Genomic DNA, 19,502 nt, shown 5'->3' with positions numbered 1-19,502 from the left:
GTCCTTAAAAAATTGCTCTACCTACATTTTTCCATCTTTTTTTATTCATGTCCCTTGAAATATATGTAAATGTTGTTAAATATCTTCAAGTGATTAAAATTTTATGCTATTAAGAATTGAGTGACCAACATACTGAAACACTTTGGACTTCCTATTTTTATAATCAGTTGAACCATCATCATTATCATCATGATTTATGTCTGTCTTCCATGCTGGCATTGGTTGTCATCTGCAGAGGAATATGAACTCAGAAAATGGAGAGAGAAAACTAGTTATTAAAATGTGTAATGGTATTTTAGGTGTAGTCAGTGGTCACCATTTGTAACAGTAAATGTAATGATATATGTTGCAGATTGGCAGTTACCAATTGTATTGGGTGTTGATGTTGCAGATGTGTAAGGTGAAAGAAGAACATGGGTTGGCATTAATATAATTTGTAAAGCATGTGAGGTAAAGAGAGATATCGCAGATTTTCCTTGTATAGTTTGTTTCTTGTCACTGTGTAGTAGTAAACCACAGACAGAGACAGGGTAACGTTGTAGAGAAAAGAAAGTGAGCGAGTGAGAGTGATGGGCTGAAATAAGTGCTTCATTGGTGAGTTACCATAATTGTGCCTCTTTCCCTTTTCATTCTGTTGATGGTTTTTTTCGTACAGCTGGTCAACCTACTTGGTTCTCACTAACTGAGAAAAGTGCTGTTGAAATATCTTGGGAAATTTGCCAATTCAGGTTTGAATCTCCTCTATGCCTAATTGAGGTCATAACATGCATTTAACCTGGCTTTCTGCACTCTCAGTCAACTCTTATTATTTTCATATCCCTAACTTAACCAAACAATCTGAGTAATTTTATGCATCTTATTGGACAGCATATTTATAAGTAGAAAGACAAATGATTTTGACAACATACATTCAGACAAATGTTTCATTTAATAGACAAAGAAAGAAACTATTTCAACTACATTATTGAATTTGATTTTATTCAAAGACACATTACATTAGTGATCTAATGATGGGATGTAGGCAAACTACATTGACAAATCCAGCACTTCAGTTAAAAAATTAGTCCATGCTATGTGGTTACAAGACACGTCTCTCCAGAGATTCTAATAATTATAGAATTTTTGGATTTGATATATGAAGCATACAATTGGTTAAAGGAGATAATAACAAGAAGATAAATTATGATGAGAACAACTTCACAGAAGTTGTTGATCAGAAAAGGGAATAAAACTAAATTCACACAAACATCATTGTTGTCTACATGAACAAATTATTTTCAGTTCATTGAGACTAATATATATATATATATATATACATATATATATATATAAAATCAGGAATGCTTATTTAAAAAAAAAATTATAACCCAAACCATTCTATGTTCTTTTTGAATTGTGATGTCAATTACAATAAGTGGTAGAATATATTATTCTATTAAACAAACTGATATACATGACTTCATCAAGTCTTTTACTTTCAAAAGAATTGATCATTTTGCAGGTTTATTAACAGATTTTAATAAAAGACTTTGTCATGCATATTCAGTCCCAATTTAGAGGTAGAGTTATTTCTATTAATGCAGTGCAATAAGAAAAGGGAGAGAGAGAGAGAGAGAGAGAGAGAGAGAGAGAGAGAGAGAGAGAGAGAGATGGATGAACGAAATAAACTTTTGTAAACTACACAGGTAGACGGTAGTGGGGATGGGGGGATGACGGCCCCCAGCCCTGCCCCAGTCAAAAACTCTTTTCAGCATTGTAAATTACATAACTTTAATAAAAAGCAGAATTACTGCATTGCAAAATAAGGTTTTTGCTTTAAACAATATTATATTTAATCTTTGAGAGGACAATAGAGAAAATATGTAGCATTAAGAATTTTTCTCTGTGTTTCAAAACAAATTAGTTTTCTTTAAATTAAAAAAAAAGGTTTTCTTCTTGCAGATAACTGACAATCTTTGTATTAAAAACAAAGATTTTAATGATTATATCGTTACTGACTTTATACTGCAAATTAGAAAAAATCAATAAGCTATAACAGTTTCAATAATATACTTTGTGTATTTAACAAAGAGATAAAAACAAACCAACCTGTTTTGATAAATGCTATAATGATATATTCATTAAAATTATGTAGAATTGGTAAATTAACTTCAAGAAAAGAACCCACATCTTAGCTTGCTGAATTAATTAAGTAACGATATGAGTGATGACAATAAACCATGATTGGTATTCATCAAGCCTAGATGCAAGGAAAGGAAAGTCAATTCAGAACACAGAAGAATGAAATATTGAAAGGCATTCAATCAGCTCGTGATAATTAAGGTTCATATCTTTTACATTGAGCAAATATTTTACAAAGGTGCATTTTCTGAAGAGAACCAACAGATTCAGTGAACTACATTGCTTTGATCAAGAATTGAAAGGGCTTTGGAGTCTCACCTTGTTGAGAGCAGACCTTTTGCTCTAAAGTATTTACTAGAATAAGTTATTGTAACTATTTATTATAATCATTATTAGTTGAGCCACGGCAGATATAAACTATAGATGCTCTTTTGAATAAGCTCCTCCTCCCCCTCCTTCCAATATCCCGCCAGAGTTCTTAGTTAATTGGTTTACAATTAAACAGAAATTGTAAATCTTTGAAATGGAAACATTTTTGAAAGAATCAATGTTACAAAATATAAAGCAGCAAACTGTATCCTAACAAATTCTTTATTTTAATTCTTTAACAATTCTATAAATTATATACATATATAATAATAAATTACACTAAAGAAAGTGTTGTCAAGTGAAAATTTGGTGACTAAAGACTCCTTGAATAGAGACTGTAAGTAATTTGGTTGTCAGAAATCAGATAAGTTTTCTTTTATATTTTAATAAAAAAAAAAAAAAAGAACTAATGTTACAAGAAAAGGTTAATAGTATAAAATACTAATAAAGAATGAAGGGAATGAATGGGATCCAGCTTTTAACATCTTATGATATTAAGCACTTTGAAAGTCAGTAAAATATGATTAAGAAGTTAAGCCTCTAGACTTAGATTACAAATCTCTCTCTCTCTCTCTCATGCATACACACAGAATTTGTCCAACCCATGCTAGCATGGGAAGCAGACGTTAAATAATGATGATGATGATGATGAGCAGCTATGAAATGTCTTGACCTGCTCAATATCTCTAAGCAAATTCTCTTTTGTTTGAGACTGTAAATTCACAATGGAAACAGCATTGCTATAGTATAAAACTGACTGAGAGATGTACTTCAATTGTAACAAACATACTGGAGTCTTGATCAATAAACTTTGTGACATATCACATGTGAAGTTGACAGGGGCCCATCAACACTCCCCAGGATAGTAGGATTAGTAGATTTTACATTTAAAAGCCCCCAAGTCATATCTTAATTAGCTTTCAATTAACAGTTCAAAGTGCAAATACCACAACAGACTAATAGGATACCATTTCAAGTTTATTGTTGTCATAATTTAGTTGGCTTTTCAAGAATATATTACAATATTTGTGTTTTATTTCTATTAATGCAGAAGAATGAAAATGGCAAAAGAAAAATCACCAACAAAATAAAAACAACAAAAATTGTTGGACAGGTTTATGAGTGGAATATAAGAATATTCCTGAAAATTTATATATGCTGAAATTATGCTTCTAAAAAGTTGTATAAATGAATTCTTCCAACAAAAATTGAAAGACAGAATTTTATAAACATAATCTTAGGCTTTCAATAGGTTAATTTTTGAGTTAAATAACTTTAATACATTTTAATTTTTATGAATAATTGAAGCAGCACTGCATGTTCTATTATGAAATTTAACGTTTCATTGAAAACTTTTTTCATTTCATGATGAGAAAGGCAATCAATAGGTGATTTCCTCGAATAATGCAGTAAAATAATTATGTCTAACAAATTTAATATAAAGTTGATTTCTTAAAATTACTCAGTATAACATATTTGAAAACATGTTTGGTATTTGATCTAATTTGAAATATACAGTTGGATAATATCACTAAGCTTTTAAACTTGAGGGTTTGTTGAGATGAAATTAAAATTCTATCTATAATAAATCAATGAGTTCATAAGTAAACACAGAATTGAATTTTCAAAACCAATGTCATCTTTCAGATATATTTTATCATTCACAAGAAAAGAAAATGATGGCAAGCAATGGCTATTCTAAAACTAAATATTACAATCAACTTTAATTACAACAGCCATACATATTAATAGTTACTAATTGTTTCGTTTCAGATAAGAAAACAATGCTATGCTGATCCATTGACAAGAGTTGCTCAAACAGCATTTACAATAAAATGTTACTAATTGCAACAAAATGTTACATTTAGCTAATTTTGTTACCAATGAGCCAACCCTTGGCATTATTCACATATAAAATTTAAAAAAAACATATTGATAGAATAAATGAGGAATGTCAAGCATTAAGACAAAAGGTACTTCAATTATGTACTGAGATTAATAAGTGTTCTTTTAGAGAGCAACATGCAATGAATGCTGATATTTATAGAAAATATATTAAAACTTCAATCTTATTCAGGGGTGATTATTAGGGAAGTAAACTATTCTTCTATCGTAAACCATTTCTAAAAATCTTAAATAAACTGTTGACCATATTTGATGAAGAAAAACTATTGTTAATTACCTGAAGCAATGTAGCTAAGGAACATAAAGAAATAAATGAAAAATAAGTAAACTTACAAAATACTGAGATTTTAACAACAAATTTATAGAAATAAAATCTAAAAATCCAATATTCTATTTCAATCTTTGTTACAGAGAATAGTCATTTAATTAGTATTTCTCTCTTAACTACTAAGATACAGCTGTCAACTGCTTTTTTAGGTCTTTATTCATTGGTTACAAGATGGTAAGTAAAGAACAACTGGATGCAGTAATACCTGGTGAAGGAGAGAGAGAGAGAGAGAGCAAGAGAGAGAGAGAGAGAGAATGATATAGTGCTGTTGCCCCCAAATTATTAACTTTATCAGCAGATAATTGTGAATTGATTGACTTAACATTTAATAGAAATACAAAATAATTGTTGAAGAACAATTTTTTACAGAAATGTATTTAGCATTCACAATATTTGCTGTTAAGTATATTGTCACCGCATCACTAATGTTTTTCTTTTTTATATTTTTTGGTTTCTACACTAACAAGTCAGGTAGGCAGCCCATAATATTTAACTATGTACAAGTCTATGGGCTTATGAAATATTTCTACAACAAATAGAAAATGTTGTAAATTGGTTCTTTTTTGGATTGCAATCCTAATAATGCCCTTAGCACCATATAGGATACTGAGAAAGTTTTTAAACGATAAGTACAATTTACATTTCCAATTACTTTGAAATCAAAATAAAAAATAAGACCATATAATAAGAGTGAGTGGAAATGGATTATATATATGAATATGAATGTTTATGATGAAAGACAAGGCAAATGTCTGTATGGGTGGGGGGGAAATATGGAAGAAGAAAATGGTTAATTTTGTTACATTCTCCAAACAGCAGGTATTGCAGTCAGCAACTTTCAGATCGTAGACTCAGAGATTAACATTTTCATCCTGTCTATTTCCACTTGCATATTCAGACGAACTTTCTTTTCTTCATCCAGCTCATTAACAATATTGCGAAATCTTCGCTGAAAAGAACTCTTTAGGGCCTCAATCTCCTGATGCAACTGTTCATTGTCTGCTTTGAGCTCATCATAACAGGATTTGGATACCATCTCTTTTTTTAGTTCTTTTATCTCAAGAATAAGTTCTTTTACTTCATCAGATGTAAAATTACTTCCAATTTCTGAAAAATGAAAGTAAATAAATATTTCAAAACTAAGTTTTGTCTGAATTACTATAATTATTATCCACTAACATAAGGTGGTGAGCTGGCAGGATTGTTAGCACACTGGCCAAAATGATTAGTGGCATTTGGTCTGTCTATATATATTCTGCATTCAAGTTCTGCTGAAGTCAGGGTCAATAAAATAAGTACCAGTTGATGTAATTGACTTACCCATTCCTGCAAAATTGCAGGCCTTGTGCCAAAATTTGAAACCATTTTTGTACACAATTATATTTGATCGAATCTCTTCATCTTGGCTCTTTTAATCACATAACTTTTAATCTTCTTCAAGTGCCTATTATTTTCAATATTCTAGGAATGTGGGCTTGAATCTTGGGGGAAATTTGGCTGCTGTTTCTGATAGAGTAATGGGCACCATACAAACCCCTTTTTTTGGCTGGATCTAAGTTGGTTGTGTCTATGTTCTAAGTTGTTTAATAGTAATTCATCAGTGTATTAGAGCATTTGGAATCATTCTATTTTTTTACTTTAGTTTCTAACTTTATTTGTTTATTAATATTTGTGTGGTACCTGATGCAACATGTATAGCAATATACAGGAAAAGGAATGAATGATGGCAATTCTAATGACAGGAAAAATTAATCTGCTGGCCAAATATGGCCCAACTTCTCTTATTCCTCACAGGTAGAAATGCAGTCAGACTCTGATCAACAAAGAACCAAACAGCTTCACAGCTAAGACATGCCTCCTTCTGTACATTCCAAAACAAAAGGGCAGCAAGTTGAAACCTAGGCAGAATGAAGGGTAGGTATAATGAGATTGCAGAGTGGATGCTGCTGGAGTGGAGACAAGTGCTATGGGCAAAAGGTAAGATGGAAAGTATCTTCAACTAAACTTCTAATGGGTAGAACACAGCAATTCAAACACTTCTGGGTGGGCAATGATGGCAGGAGTTGGGTAGGTGTACTCTTAGCTGAGAGATGGATTGATAAGGTAACAGAGGTAGTTAAGCTTCATGACAGGGTAATTAAATTAAAGCTAATCATTATAGCAACATTTACTTGGCATACACACCACAGGCAAGACTACCAGAACAGAAGGATTGTTTCTGTGAGAACTTTCAGCAGACTCCCACAATGAGTGACAGGGACCTCAGTATCGCAGCTGCATACTTCAACAGTTATGTTAGTCAACACATTGATGGGTTTTGTGACGTACATGGAGGTTTATAGTTACAGCAAGAGAAACGAGACAAGTGTAAGAATCCATCCAATCCCTACATCACCTACCAATATGGCAAACACAGAAATCAGATTGATTATATTCTTGCCAGGAAATGTAAATACCAAAACCTTTCCTAGTGAAGAATGCACCTTGCAACGTAAGTTAGTGACTTCTGTAACAGGACTGGGCAGACACAGAAAAGAAAAACAGTAGGAAGGTCTGGAAACTAAAAGATTCAGCAATTGGAAATAGGTTTAGAGAAATTGTAATGCATATGAGTGTAGGGAGGTAAATTTAGATACTTGCAGCATAGATCACAACTGGGAATTTTTACAACTTAGGGTTACATATGAGACCTGTAGCTAGAGCAAAGTTTTGGCCAAACATAGAGTAAGATGATAGTGGAATGATAAAGTTGATAGGGCAGGCAAGGCTAAGAGACAGGTTTAGATAAACTGGAAAGATAGTGTTAGTGGGAAGCATTACACAATGACTCAAGGGGCATCTGGGCATCAGACGTATTTGGTTAAAAGCAAGATAGAAAGGAAGAGATTTGCTGGTATCCTGCAACATGAGGATCATAGGTGGGAAGTGTTCACAATTGCAAGACAATGTTTGAGAGAGAATCTCATATATTGGTGAGAAGTGTGATCAGAATGATGAAGGCAAACTCACCACTGATATGGAGCAACAGAAGTTGGCATGGGTTGGACAGGTCAACTGGGGTTCCGTGAAGCTGGAAGGCTTCGTCAGGCCCAGTCAGATCTGGCAGTGTTTCTATGGCTGGATGCCCTTCCTAACGCCAACCACTCCGCGAGTGTAGTGGGTGTTTTTTACGTGCCACCTGCACAGGTGCCAGACAGAGCTGGCAAACGGCCACGAACGGACGGTGCTTTTATGTGTCACCGGCACGGGGGCCAGCGGAAGGCTGGCAACGAACACGAACGGATGGTGCTTTTACGTGCCACTGACACGGGACCAGAAATACTGTAATAAAAGGCTGCTGAATGTGGAGAACACATAGGATGAACAGGGATTACCCCATGCTGATCCAACTGAGGAACCAGTGATCCAAATTGACAGCAGTGCAGTAGATTAAGTAATCAAGGATATGAAGAGGGGGAAAGCTGTGGGACCATTGGGGATAGCTGCAGAGATGCTTCGAATATGTGAGGAAGCAGGATATAAGATTACCATTCAGATTGTTAAGTCAACTACAAGGGCAGAGGTGACACTTTAGAGAGAAGCAACTATAGAAAAATTAAACCTCTAGACCAAATGACAGAGTAAACCTGGATGAGGTGCAGTTTGAATTTGTCTCTTGAAGCATCCCAGATACAATCTTCCTAGTGAGGTATCTGCAGGAGAAATATCTGACTAAGACATCAACAGAACTTCCATTAATGGTTCCAAGAAGTTCATTTGTGTGTGAAATTGATTATAATGAATAAAGTGTGCACAGAACTGAAGTGTACACTTTTCAAATAGGACAGATTCCCTTGTACTGACTCAGCACTGATTGGGAGGACCAGAAACTGAATAAGCCTCATATTATCATAGCTACAAAGACACACACAATAGCAGTCTCATCTTTGTATTTGTGGATGACTGAGCTTATTTTCTTCTTCTTAATTTATCAGCCTGGATAAATGATGTGTTTAACTATATAAATGAATGGTACAAGAAAAACCCTCCTCTCAGAAAATGTCAACACGTGAAAAGTCATTTCATAAAGAAAAAAAAAAATGAGAACAAGCAATGATAGAATAATAAATACTAAAACAGCAGTAAAAAACAATTTGATTTATAGTTAATATGAGTTGTTACCATTTTGAGCCAAGACTTCAAAACTTGTGGTACCACTGGGCGACTTTGCTTTAGTATGACTTTCTGCTACGACATGGGATGGCACTGAATCAAATTTTGAAACTTCTTTGTTCTGAAATTCCAGATAAGAAAGAAATAGCTGTAATTAAATAATTAGGACATATATATTCTAAACAAGATTTGATTATATTTATTTTCACTGTCTGAACACATTGAATATAAAAACTGGAAAATAAAAAAAAATCCCTTACTTTGACATTAACTTTAGTCCAAACACTAGATTGTGTGAAAAGCTTAAGATACATAAATGAGTGTTGCTCTCTCTATTTTTTTTTATCATCCCAGTCACATTGATCTTAACAAATGTTTACATCTAGTTCTACTTAAAATAAGAAATCTATTTCAGAATATCCGACAGGGTGTGAATATTGGATATTTTTTTAATGTAATTAAGGTGTGGGAGTGAAGAAGCAATAGAATGCTACATAATTTGCCTTATGATATTCAACTATAAACCTTTATGTTCCAAGCTCAAGTTTAGTTACTTCTATCTGGGGTCAATGAAAGCAAGATATATATTGGTTTAATTCAATTAATTATAACCCACAAATCTATGGTTTTGTGCTGATATGAGTACACATTATTTGAGTGTATCCCTTTCAAACATTACTAGAACATATATGTTCAAAAAGCATCTACCATAGAAATGTAAATTATTTTGTGATAATCTTTTTTTGCTCTTGAGTTTCTCTGGTAATTTAAAATATATTTTACTTTAACACATCTATTCTGATGATAGCTAATGTTTATCTTTCTCTTACAGCATTGAAAATACGTTACCCCCAACTCGATATACTTACCACACATACCTTAGAAATAAGAGTAACTCAAAATTAACTTGGTTAACAAATTTCCTGGTTCAAATATGCATGCACACACATTTTAATATCTTTTTTTCTAACTTGGTATGGGTTAGATGTGTATGCAATATTGTAAACATCTCAGTGTTTTGTCATTTACTTTGTGGTGCCCTGTATTCCAAGACCTGAACTCAATACTTCTTCCCAACTCTTCCTCATGCTGGATACATTTCACTGACACTACATAGCAATTCTTCATGCAGTACTTATTTATTCATCCATTCATATCACACATTCCCACCTGCACATCCTCCTAGTCTTTAATTTTAAACTCATTCCTGCTTATGTTAGTAAAACATTACACATCCAATGAAACATGCTTGCTTCATTTCTTTTCAGTCTTTGCAGTGTTGATGCCTCATTACTCTGCTGTAAACCTTTCACATGAAGACAGAAACTCTTTGATGTCAAAAGATCCTTCTTATTCTAGTTTTCACTATATCCACCCCCAACACTAATTAGATTATCTAGGAAACAGAAATTATTAACTACACCTAGTGAGCCACTTAAGCAGTTAATGAAGTTCGTTTTACAGTTGTTCCCATTGCTATTTCCATGTGTTTATCACATCTGAAGTTCTGATTCTTCATAAGACTGCCATATTGTGTATCCAGAATGAATGACTAAAATGAACAAAAGAGTAGATAACAGAATTCTAATAGACACACACTTATACACCCTCAAACATGACCCATCTACATTTTCCTTAGCATCCACTACACTACAGAATAATTAGTGAAATTAATCACATTCACCTAAAAATATTTCTAAATGATTAAAATATTGTGTATGTCAAAAAGTCAAGGTTTTTTTCTTAGAGAGCGTGAGGACTATGTGTGTGTATATATCACAGATAGCGTACGTGTTTGTGTTGATTGACATGCCATGACAGTCGTTATATGTGTGTGTATTCTGTATGTGTATTGACATCACGGAAGCCACGATTGTGTTTAATCCTTTTCATTAATAAATAGAGGTCCAAATATCACAAAAATTCGTACTGCACTGCATAAAGTAAGTATCAAAATATATGTGTAAAAAGAATTAAGATAAAATATACTATTTCTGAGATATTTCAGGTACAAACAAACATCATCTAGAGTTTTAGTATTATTAAGATAAATATGAAAGGACATCTTCATATATATAGAAAATGCTCCTATCCCAAAAAACAAATGAGTATTGTTAGGCTGAAATATTGTAAAATATAAATACTTCAGTTCTAATAGTAGCTTTGATAGAAGTGGCAGCAGTTGGAACAGCAGGTTGTTTTTTCTCTCCTTGCAATGGCTCTTTCTCTTTGGTTTCTTTAATTTCAGTTTTTTCTTCTTCCTGCAAAAGAGAAGCTTATAGCTAGAGTTGAAATTTCTCATTCTACCCTCACCAGCAAAAAATGATAGAGGCCAGTGTTTTGCAACTGATATATGAACTTTACAAAACAAAAAAAAAAAAAGTCAGATAATGAAACTTTATCAATACAATTAGTTTACTTCAAAGTTAGATGCTATAAATTTTCCTTTATTAGTTTATCTTCTATACATTGTCTTTATTGTTATTATCAAAGAACAACATGTAGAAAGACAAAGATTTGTTAACACTAACAACAAAAGAAGGGGGAGGACACATGGAAAGTCAGCATTTTCGAAAACATTACTAAATGCAAGCAAGGAATTTCTTTTGAAACTGCCATTTAATCAAAATGACTTCTAAATATAATTGAAGTGAACTTTGAAGGTATTGCTTATTTACCTTCTTTTAATAGGTTTGTCAGATATTATATGCTTTATAGTTTAAAGAAATCAAGATGAATTATGAAGATAAACTTATTAATATATATATTTAAAAAAACTACACTTTTCGCTGTGCAACCACCACTAAGGCTCAGTCCATGTTATTTACTAATTGAGATTAATCCAATTTCTTTACATTTCATTTCAGATCACCTACCTATTTATTTGTATATCTATTAATATATCTCTCTATCTACATATTTATTGGTATATCTGTAGACTCATCTATCTGTCTGCCTGCCATCTAATTAACTATTATTTCTACTATCCTTTCTGCTGATGTTTGTACTTGTCTATTCTCAGAATACTGATAAGCATTTAAACCTAAAAGCAAAAAAATTATTTTCTGGTGCAACACATACTATCTTACAAACATCATTTTACTGAAAGAGCTGTAAAATAGGTTTAATTAATGGGTTGAGCACTTTAACCGTGTTACCTGTTCAGCTTGTCAGAAGTTGATCAAGACTATCAGAAACTTGTAATAACATTTCATAAATGAATTCACTTTTTTTCCATGGTCAAGATCAGCTGTTAGCTCTTGTTTTTACCAATGAAGATAAGAATCAGTGCAGAAGCCTCTATGTGATTGCTCAACTTGTTAGAAATAACAACCAAATGTCCTTCAAATCATACCCTCCTCTCTTAGGAAATGAAGAACATATTGGATAATGTAGTCTTAAATATAAGGTTAGGAATAATCATGGCTATAACATATTTCATTATGGATATGTTCAAACAGGGGCATCCAAGGGTTAACATAGCAACAAGCAAAAATGGATAGCCTTTCTTAATTATTTTAATGTGCTGGATATTCTAAACTATGGTCATTAGCAACAAAAATTAGTATTATATATTTGTTGATAATTTATTTCAAGCCCAGAGGGCAAAATAGTTCAATTCCTTCAATAAGTAACTTGCTAAGTATTGTTCAAAGTATCTTTTGCTGTAAAGAGTTACGAAAGACTTACAAGAAGAAATGTTAGAATTTATAAAACACTTCATCCCATTAAAATATATAAAAATATAAAAAATGTAAACCCACCACCAAAAACAAAAACTACTTGACGGTAGCAAAAGATACTTACAGAATGAAGAAAAACTAGGGATGGGGGACGCTTTTTGGGTTGTTTTACTCGGTTGGCAGTTAAATGTACAAGTTTCTCTGCTGCAGGTACTTCAAAATTATCAAAGTCAGAAAATCCTAAGTAAAATGATAAGTTTTCAAATTATGTTAAGAGAAATCCAAGTTCACATTGTAAACTTCTTAATAACAGAATTGTTATGCATTGAATAATCACAATGTAGTAAAGCACAATGATTTACAGATACATGGTATGTTGAATACAAGGATATAATTTCAATACACAATTTATTTTAGTAGTTGATTTAAAATGATAATTGCAAACCAAATTAACTAAAGTTATTGTTCATTATAGTCAAAACAGTAGCTGTATGTATGTGTACATGTATATATATACGTATATGTATAAAACAACAAAAAATACGTATAGAGAAAATTATTATAGATCTCACCTTATAAAGATGACATATGTTTCTATTGCATTAACACACACACACACACAAGTGACAGAAGTAATTAGACACCCTTATAATCGTTAAAATTTATTTAAATCTGAAATTAAACATTTGAATTATTTATTAATTGTTATAATGTGAATATTTAATATTTAGGAGACATGCTCCTTGCACTTTTCTATGCAGGGGCCCTATTAAGTATGTTAATGATCAGATGACAAATGTTTTCTCTTGAGGAATTTCTTGCCAAGTTACATGGTGTGTGTATGTTTGAACCATTTTCTATTTTTGATTCCAGTATTTATGGCTTGTACTAGCATTGTGTATATGACTTAACATTAAGGTTTTTAGTATAAATTGCTTAATGGGTATGAGACTTTATTTGGATGTTTATTAAATAAATAAATTAATTAAAAATTTGATTTAATGTATATAGTTTAAATTGTAGTATTTAGTATTCACTTAATGTATATTTTGTATCTTATATATATATATATATATATTTTTTTTTCTAGTTTCAGCTCAGAGCAGCGGTCATGCTGATGCACTGCCGTTTATATATATATATATATATATATATATATTTGATTTTAATATTTTAATTAATTGTATCTTATTTTTTAAAAAAGAATATATTTGCTAAGATATTTCGTATTTTACAAAATTATTTACGTATATTTATAAATTTATAGAATTAATTATTTTATTGTTATTATCTTTAACCTGAAGAGTGGCTATATTTATATTGAAGTGATTTTACTACCACTACTATTATTTTTACTATTATCATTTCTTAAATATAGCCACGAAACACGTGTCGTTATTCTACCAAATATATACGTTTTATTAAAAATTTTGCACATTACTTAATCATCGTTATATGTTTTATCTTATATTTAATCTTTCTATAATATGTAATTTTTCTAAATGGTGTAATTTAATTTTTCATTATTGAATTGATAAAATGTGTTTTTTTTTCTAATTTATATATATATATATATATATATATATATTTTGTGAAATTTGATTTAGTATTTCTAAATTGAATTTTTCCCTGTAAGTTTGGAATAATATTCCCTCATATTACTATTATTATTATAATATATATATATATATAGATAGATAGATAGATATGCATACATATATATATATATATATAGAGAGAGATAGATAGATAGATATGCATACATATATTGATTGATTGATTGATTGATTGATTCTAGTTTCAGCTTATGAGCTGTGGCCATGCTGGGGCACCGCCATTTGGTGTTGCTACTTGGTTTCACTTCATGGAGGCTTTCTAGCAACTGCTATTTGGTGCATGAGAGAGTTCGATGCAGCTGCCCTCATCTGCCCCTCCTGCCGTGAAGTTGGTTCATCTGGGACACCTGACAGGAAGAGATCCAGCTTCATTTTAAAGACATCTGTATCCACCCCATGCAGGTCTCTCAGGATCTTCGGGAGGATATTGAAGAGCTGTGGGCCTCGGAAGCCCAGGCTATCACAGAATCTTGTCCTACATCTTGATGGCAGGTTTGGAGTCCTAGGCACCACGCAGTGGCGCCCAGTTCTGGCATTTGCGTAACTCTCGATGCCAAAGTTCAGGACACTTCCCTCCAGGATCTTCCAGATGTATATTATGGCATATCTTTCCCGCCTACGCTCCAGGGAATATAATTTTAATCTCTTGAGTCTTTCCCAGTAGCTTACATTCTGCATAGAGGCTATCTTCTTTGTGTAGCTTCGTTGGGTCGCCTCAAGTTCTGTGATCAACTTGACACTGGATGGTGACCATAGCTGAGAGCAATAGTCAAAGTGGCTTAGGACAAGTGTCTTCCAGAGGACCATCATGGTTTCTTGTTCTCTTGTTCTAAAGGTTCTAAGAATCCATCCAGCCAGCCGTCTACATTTCAGTGTCAGTTTAGCAACATGTACATGAAAGGTCGCGTCATCACTCATGTGAATACCCAGGTCACGCACTGATTGTGCCTCTGGGATTGCAATCCCTCCGGGTCCAGTGTATTCATTGGGTATTGCATTCAGTTTTGCATGCTGATGGTATAAAGCTTGAAACTTTCCAGCATTGAACTGCATGCTATTCTTTTCAGCCCACTTGTATATTTCGTCCAGCTCACATTGCAGGTGTTTAGTGTCCTCAGGGTTCTGTATTGCCTGTGAAACTTTTGTATCATCTGCATAACTTGTGATCGTGGCTCTCTGCGTGGCTGAGGGCATGTCTGAGAGGGCCATTATGAACAGTAGTGGTCCCAGAACAGTGCCCTGCGGAACACCGCTCACTATTTGTGTGTTAATGGAGGTGGCCCCATTGGCTACTACCACCTGACTTCTATCCTTCAGAAAGTCATGAAGCCATTCTCCCAGTTTTCCAACTATGTTGAGATCACGCAGTTTGTGACATATCATTCCATGATCGACTTTATCAAAGGCCTTTGCAAAGTCGAGATATATCACTTCCACATTTGAGTGGTTGAGCAGCCGTTTCAGCACCCAGTCATAGTGTTGTAGGAGCTGAGTTAAACAGCTTCTCCCTGGTCGGAAACCATGTTGGGTGTCGGGCAGCAAGTCATTCTCTTCAAGGAAGGTGGTCAGCTTCCTTCTGACTATTCGTTCCATGACCTTGCTGATGTGTGAGGTCAGAGAGATAGGTCTATAGTTCTTGGCTTCCGCTCTGCTACCTCCTTTATGAATGGGGCATATTTTACCTTCCTTCAGTTTTCCTGGAAGTTTGCCAGCTGCAAGGAAGCTCTGAAAGAGGAACTGCAGTGGTCTTGCTAGGACTCTCTTACATGCTTTTAGGAGGATTGCCGGGAATCCATCGGGGCCAGTAGCTGAGTCTGTTTTCATTTCATCTATAGCCTTGGTTACATCTTCTTCCTTTATATCGATGTAATCTATCGTCGCCGCCTCTGATTTTATATCTGCAGTGTTAAAAAAGTCAGTTGGATTGGTGATTTGGAGATGCCCAAGGGGTGGAGTGAAAACACTCTTGAATTGCTCATTCAGTATTTCACTTACCCTCATTGGTTTTCCTGTAAGTGTGCCATCCTTTTCGAGGAGTGGCCCTATTCTACAGTGCACTGTAGCTGTTTCTTTGGCATACCTGTAGAAAGCTCTGGGGTTAGATTTTATGTTTTCTATAGCCCAGGCTTCTCTGTCTGCTCTTTCTTTTTCATGGGAGAGTTGCAGACATTTTTCGATTTCCAACAGTTTTATTTTTAGGCGGGACTTTTCACTGCTTTCAATCTGTTTGTTTAGGCGATTTGAAAATTTCGTACGCCGTCTCATTAAAATTTTCCTCTCTCTGGGGATTTTGTTCTTGTGTACAGTGGCCTTTCTCTCTGGGACACATTTGTAGCATATGGCTTGCATTACAGACATGAATTGTTGAAGTTTCATGTCGATGTCTGGCGAGGAGAGACATTTAGGCCAGTTTTGTTTGAGGATCTCTTTCTCAATTTGTTTCCAGTTTGCCTTATGGTAGTTCAAGCTGGAAAGATTTTGAGGGTTTCTTGTAGGCTGCATGTCCGTGCTCTCTTTTGGCCCGTACATGGTCAGCTCTATCATGTTGTGATCCGAGAGTAGTGTCGGTGTCACTTTCACATTATGGATGAGATCCATGTCATTTGTGAAGCAGAGATCCAGTGTGTTTCCTGCCCTGGTTGGTTGGAGTATTACCTGCTCCATGTACAGGGTGTTGATGAGGTTCAGGAGGGACCTCGCCTGTCCTCGTTCACATCTTGTCATTCCTGGGAGAGAAAGGCCCTCGGGCCATCTGACATTGGGCAGATTGAAGTCTCCCATAAGAAGCACACCTATGTGTTGTTCTAATGTGGTTAGAATTTCTTCTATTTTTATAAGGCAGTCTTCAAACTTGCCCACATGGCTTGGGGCATCTGGAGGGCGATATGTAGCACATATATATATACATATATACATACATAGATATATTTACATATATCTATATATACACATATATATATGCATACACACACACACCTATATATATATATATATATATATATATATATGTATGTATACACATACATATATATTTATATATGAAGAAAGTAAGAAGAAAAAATGCACATTGAATATAAAAAAACAAAGATTTTTTAATGAAAAGTAGCGATAAATAAATACGATTAGATGAAATGAGGTAGAATTAAGAGGAATTAAATTGGTTGTTTTGAATTGTTAAAGAGATTCAAAGTCAAACTGCTGTTGTCATTGCTGTTTACTGACTTTGAATGCGTATTGATCTGAGTTCAAGGAGTCTTGGTTCACAAGTATTGATATCTGAAACTATGCTACAGATTTTTTTTGCTAGATTATAAGGTTTATGTGCTTGCACATACATATATATATCATCATCATCATCGTTTAATGTTGTTTTCCGTGCTAGCACAGGTTGGACGGTTCAACCGGGGTCTGGGAAGCCAGGGGCTGCACCAGGCTCCAGTCTGATCTGGCAGTGTTTCTACAGCTGAATGACCTTCCTAACGCCAACCACTTCGTGAGTGTAGTGGGTGCTTTTTATGTGCCACCGGCACAGAAGCCAGTCAAGGCAGCACACACACACACAAGTAATATATATACACACATATGTAAACTATTTCTCTAGTCATTCATGACTGCATATGTACCATATCGTTTTCTCTTGTATTGTACTTATATTCTATATGTTTTGAAGAATGATACATTATGGATCTTTTTTTATGAGTACTACCAGATTACTTGAATCCTTATAGAGAGAAGAAAATAGTGTAAAAAGTCATTCAATCTTATGCCTTTACATTTACTTAAAGTGTCAGATAATCTCAATCCCAAACTATTTTCTTACCTTTATCTCGGCTATCTTTTTCTTTGTGTGTGTCTTTGTTTTTATTTTCAGATACATTAGCAGAAACTTTTGATTTGCTCAAATCTTTGTTGTCGATAGTTGGTTGTTTTGAAAGTTCAGTTTTCAAAGGTGCTGGTTTTTTACCAACTGGAGGTGGCAAAAAGGGTTTTTTAGTTGGCAGGGCAGGTAGTGATGATTTATCAACAGAATCTGGAATGATAAAGGAAAATTATGCATTAAATGTTTTGTTTTTCACCACAAATAATTACTCTTTCAACGTGGATTAAATAAGAGAAAATGTATTTCTCATAGGATTTGCATTCAATTGGTAATGCATAAGGGAAGATGTTAATTACATCTAATTTATAGAACAAAATACAAATTTGAACAAATATTCTATATGTAGCTCGTTAAATTAAATATAAAAACAAACTAGTAGTTCTTCCTACCTATGTCAATTTAATACATGAACATTGCAAGCCGTCTGCCATCAGACAGCTTGTGTCATTACAGTACAGCAAAGATATTTTGGATGAGAAAGTGTGTGACTTGGAGATTGGGCAATGATGCTTTGTTTCATGAACATATCACAAAGATTTTGGCAACATGCAGGCAAATGGTCAGATGGACTGTGAGGACTTTCAGAACAAAGAACTCTGCTAGTCCTATGGAGGACATTTGCTCTCAGCCATCAAACTAATAGTAGGAGTTAAAGCAGTTTGATGATTTCACCTGAAGAAAATTTCTTCAATGAGCCAGTTGAGCTACAAAGAGAGGCTAAAAGAATTACAAATCAACTCCCTGAAGCAAAGAATTGGAGGGGTATGCAGTGATATGCATATGAAAAATCCTGGAGGGGCTGGCACAAAACTTTGACATAAAGAATTATACCAATCCCTGGAGAAGACTTGACTGTACAGTGCAAAAAGTCCAAACCACCATGTCAAGAGAAATAACCAGGTACAGCAACAGCTTGGTTTTAAGGACCCACAGCTGTTTAATTTCTTACTAAAAAGCCTGAGGTATCTACATGGAATGGGGGTAGATGTTTTCAAGAAGCACCCCAATCTTTTGCTCTCCAAGATCCCATATCATGGGAAGAAAATCAAGGGCAGCAATATCAAACTGGTGCTAGGAATGACATCCAACATACAAACATGAGAGTTTGTTCCTATATCCACATATATATATACATATATATATGTATGAGAGCAAATGAAGCTAGTATGCCCCAATGGATGTGTAATGTGTGCAAACACAGCAGAGTGTAAGCACCCTGAGAGAAAAGTTGGACATAAGAAGCATGAGATATGGTGTGCAAGAGAGACAACCGTGCTAATATGGTCATGTGTTGTGTATAGATGAGGGCAGCTGTGTGAAAAAGTGTTACACCCTAACAGTGGAGGGAACCTGTGGAAGAGGTAGACCCAGGAAGATATGGGATGAGGTGGTGAAGCACAACCTTTGAACATTGAGCCTTACTGAGGCAAGGACCTTTGGAAATATGC

At 34.0% G+C, this 19,502-nt stretch overlaps 1 protein-coding gene across 4 annotated transcripts in view; it reads right to left on the bottom strand.

The window, feature by feature from the left end:
• Positions 1 to 957: 957 nt before the first annotated feature.
• The window catches only part of LOC115221994 (SH3 domain-containing kinase-binding protein 1), a 97,022-nt gene continuing 78,477 nt past the window's right edge, over positions 958 to 19,502 (bottom strand). For 3 of the 4 annotated variants that reach the window (XM_029792102.2, XM_029792101.1, XM_036511127.1), the window contains 5 exons: positions 17,995 to 18,204; positions 12,683 to 12,798; positions 11,020 to 11,136; positions 8,885 to 8,996; positions 958 to 5,830 (listed from right to left, as the gene is read on the bottom strand). In XM_029792102.2, coding sequence (XP_029647962.1) covers positions 5,562 to 5,830; positions 8,885 to 8,996; positions 11,020 to 11,136; positions 12,683 to 12,798; positions 17,995 to 18,204 — 824 coding nt within the window. In that variant the 3' untranslated portion in view covers positions 958 to 5,561. The remainder of the gene's footprint in view (positions 5,831 to 8,884; positions 8,997 to 11,019; positions 11,137 to 12,682; positions 12,799 to 17,994; positions 18,205 to 19,502) is intronic. The other variant, XR_005002987.1, reaches the window with a different exon arrangement.

The sequence above is a fragment of the Octopus sinensis genome, linkage group LG19, assembly GCF_006345805.1.
Source record: "Octopus sinensis linkage group LG19, ASM634580v1, whole genome shotgun sequence".
Classification (NCBI taxonomy): domain Eukaryota; kingdom Metazoa; phylum Mollusca; class Cephalopoda; order Octopoda; family Octopodidae; genus Octopus; species Octopus sinensis.
The sequence above is the reverse complement of the archived record's forward strand: the minus strand, read 5'-3'. Positions and strand labels throughout refer to the sequence as shown.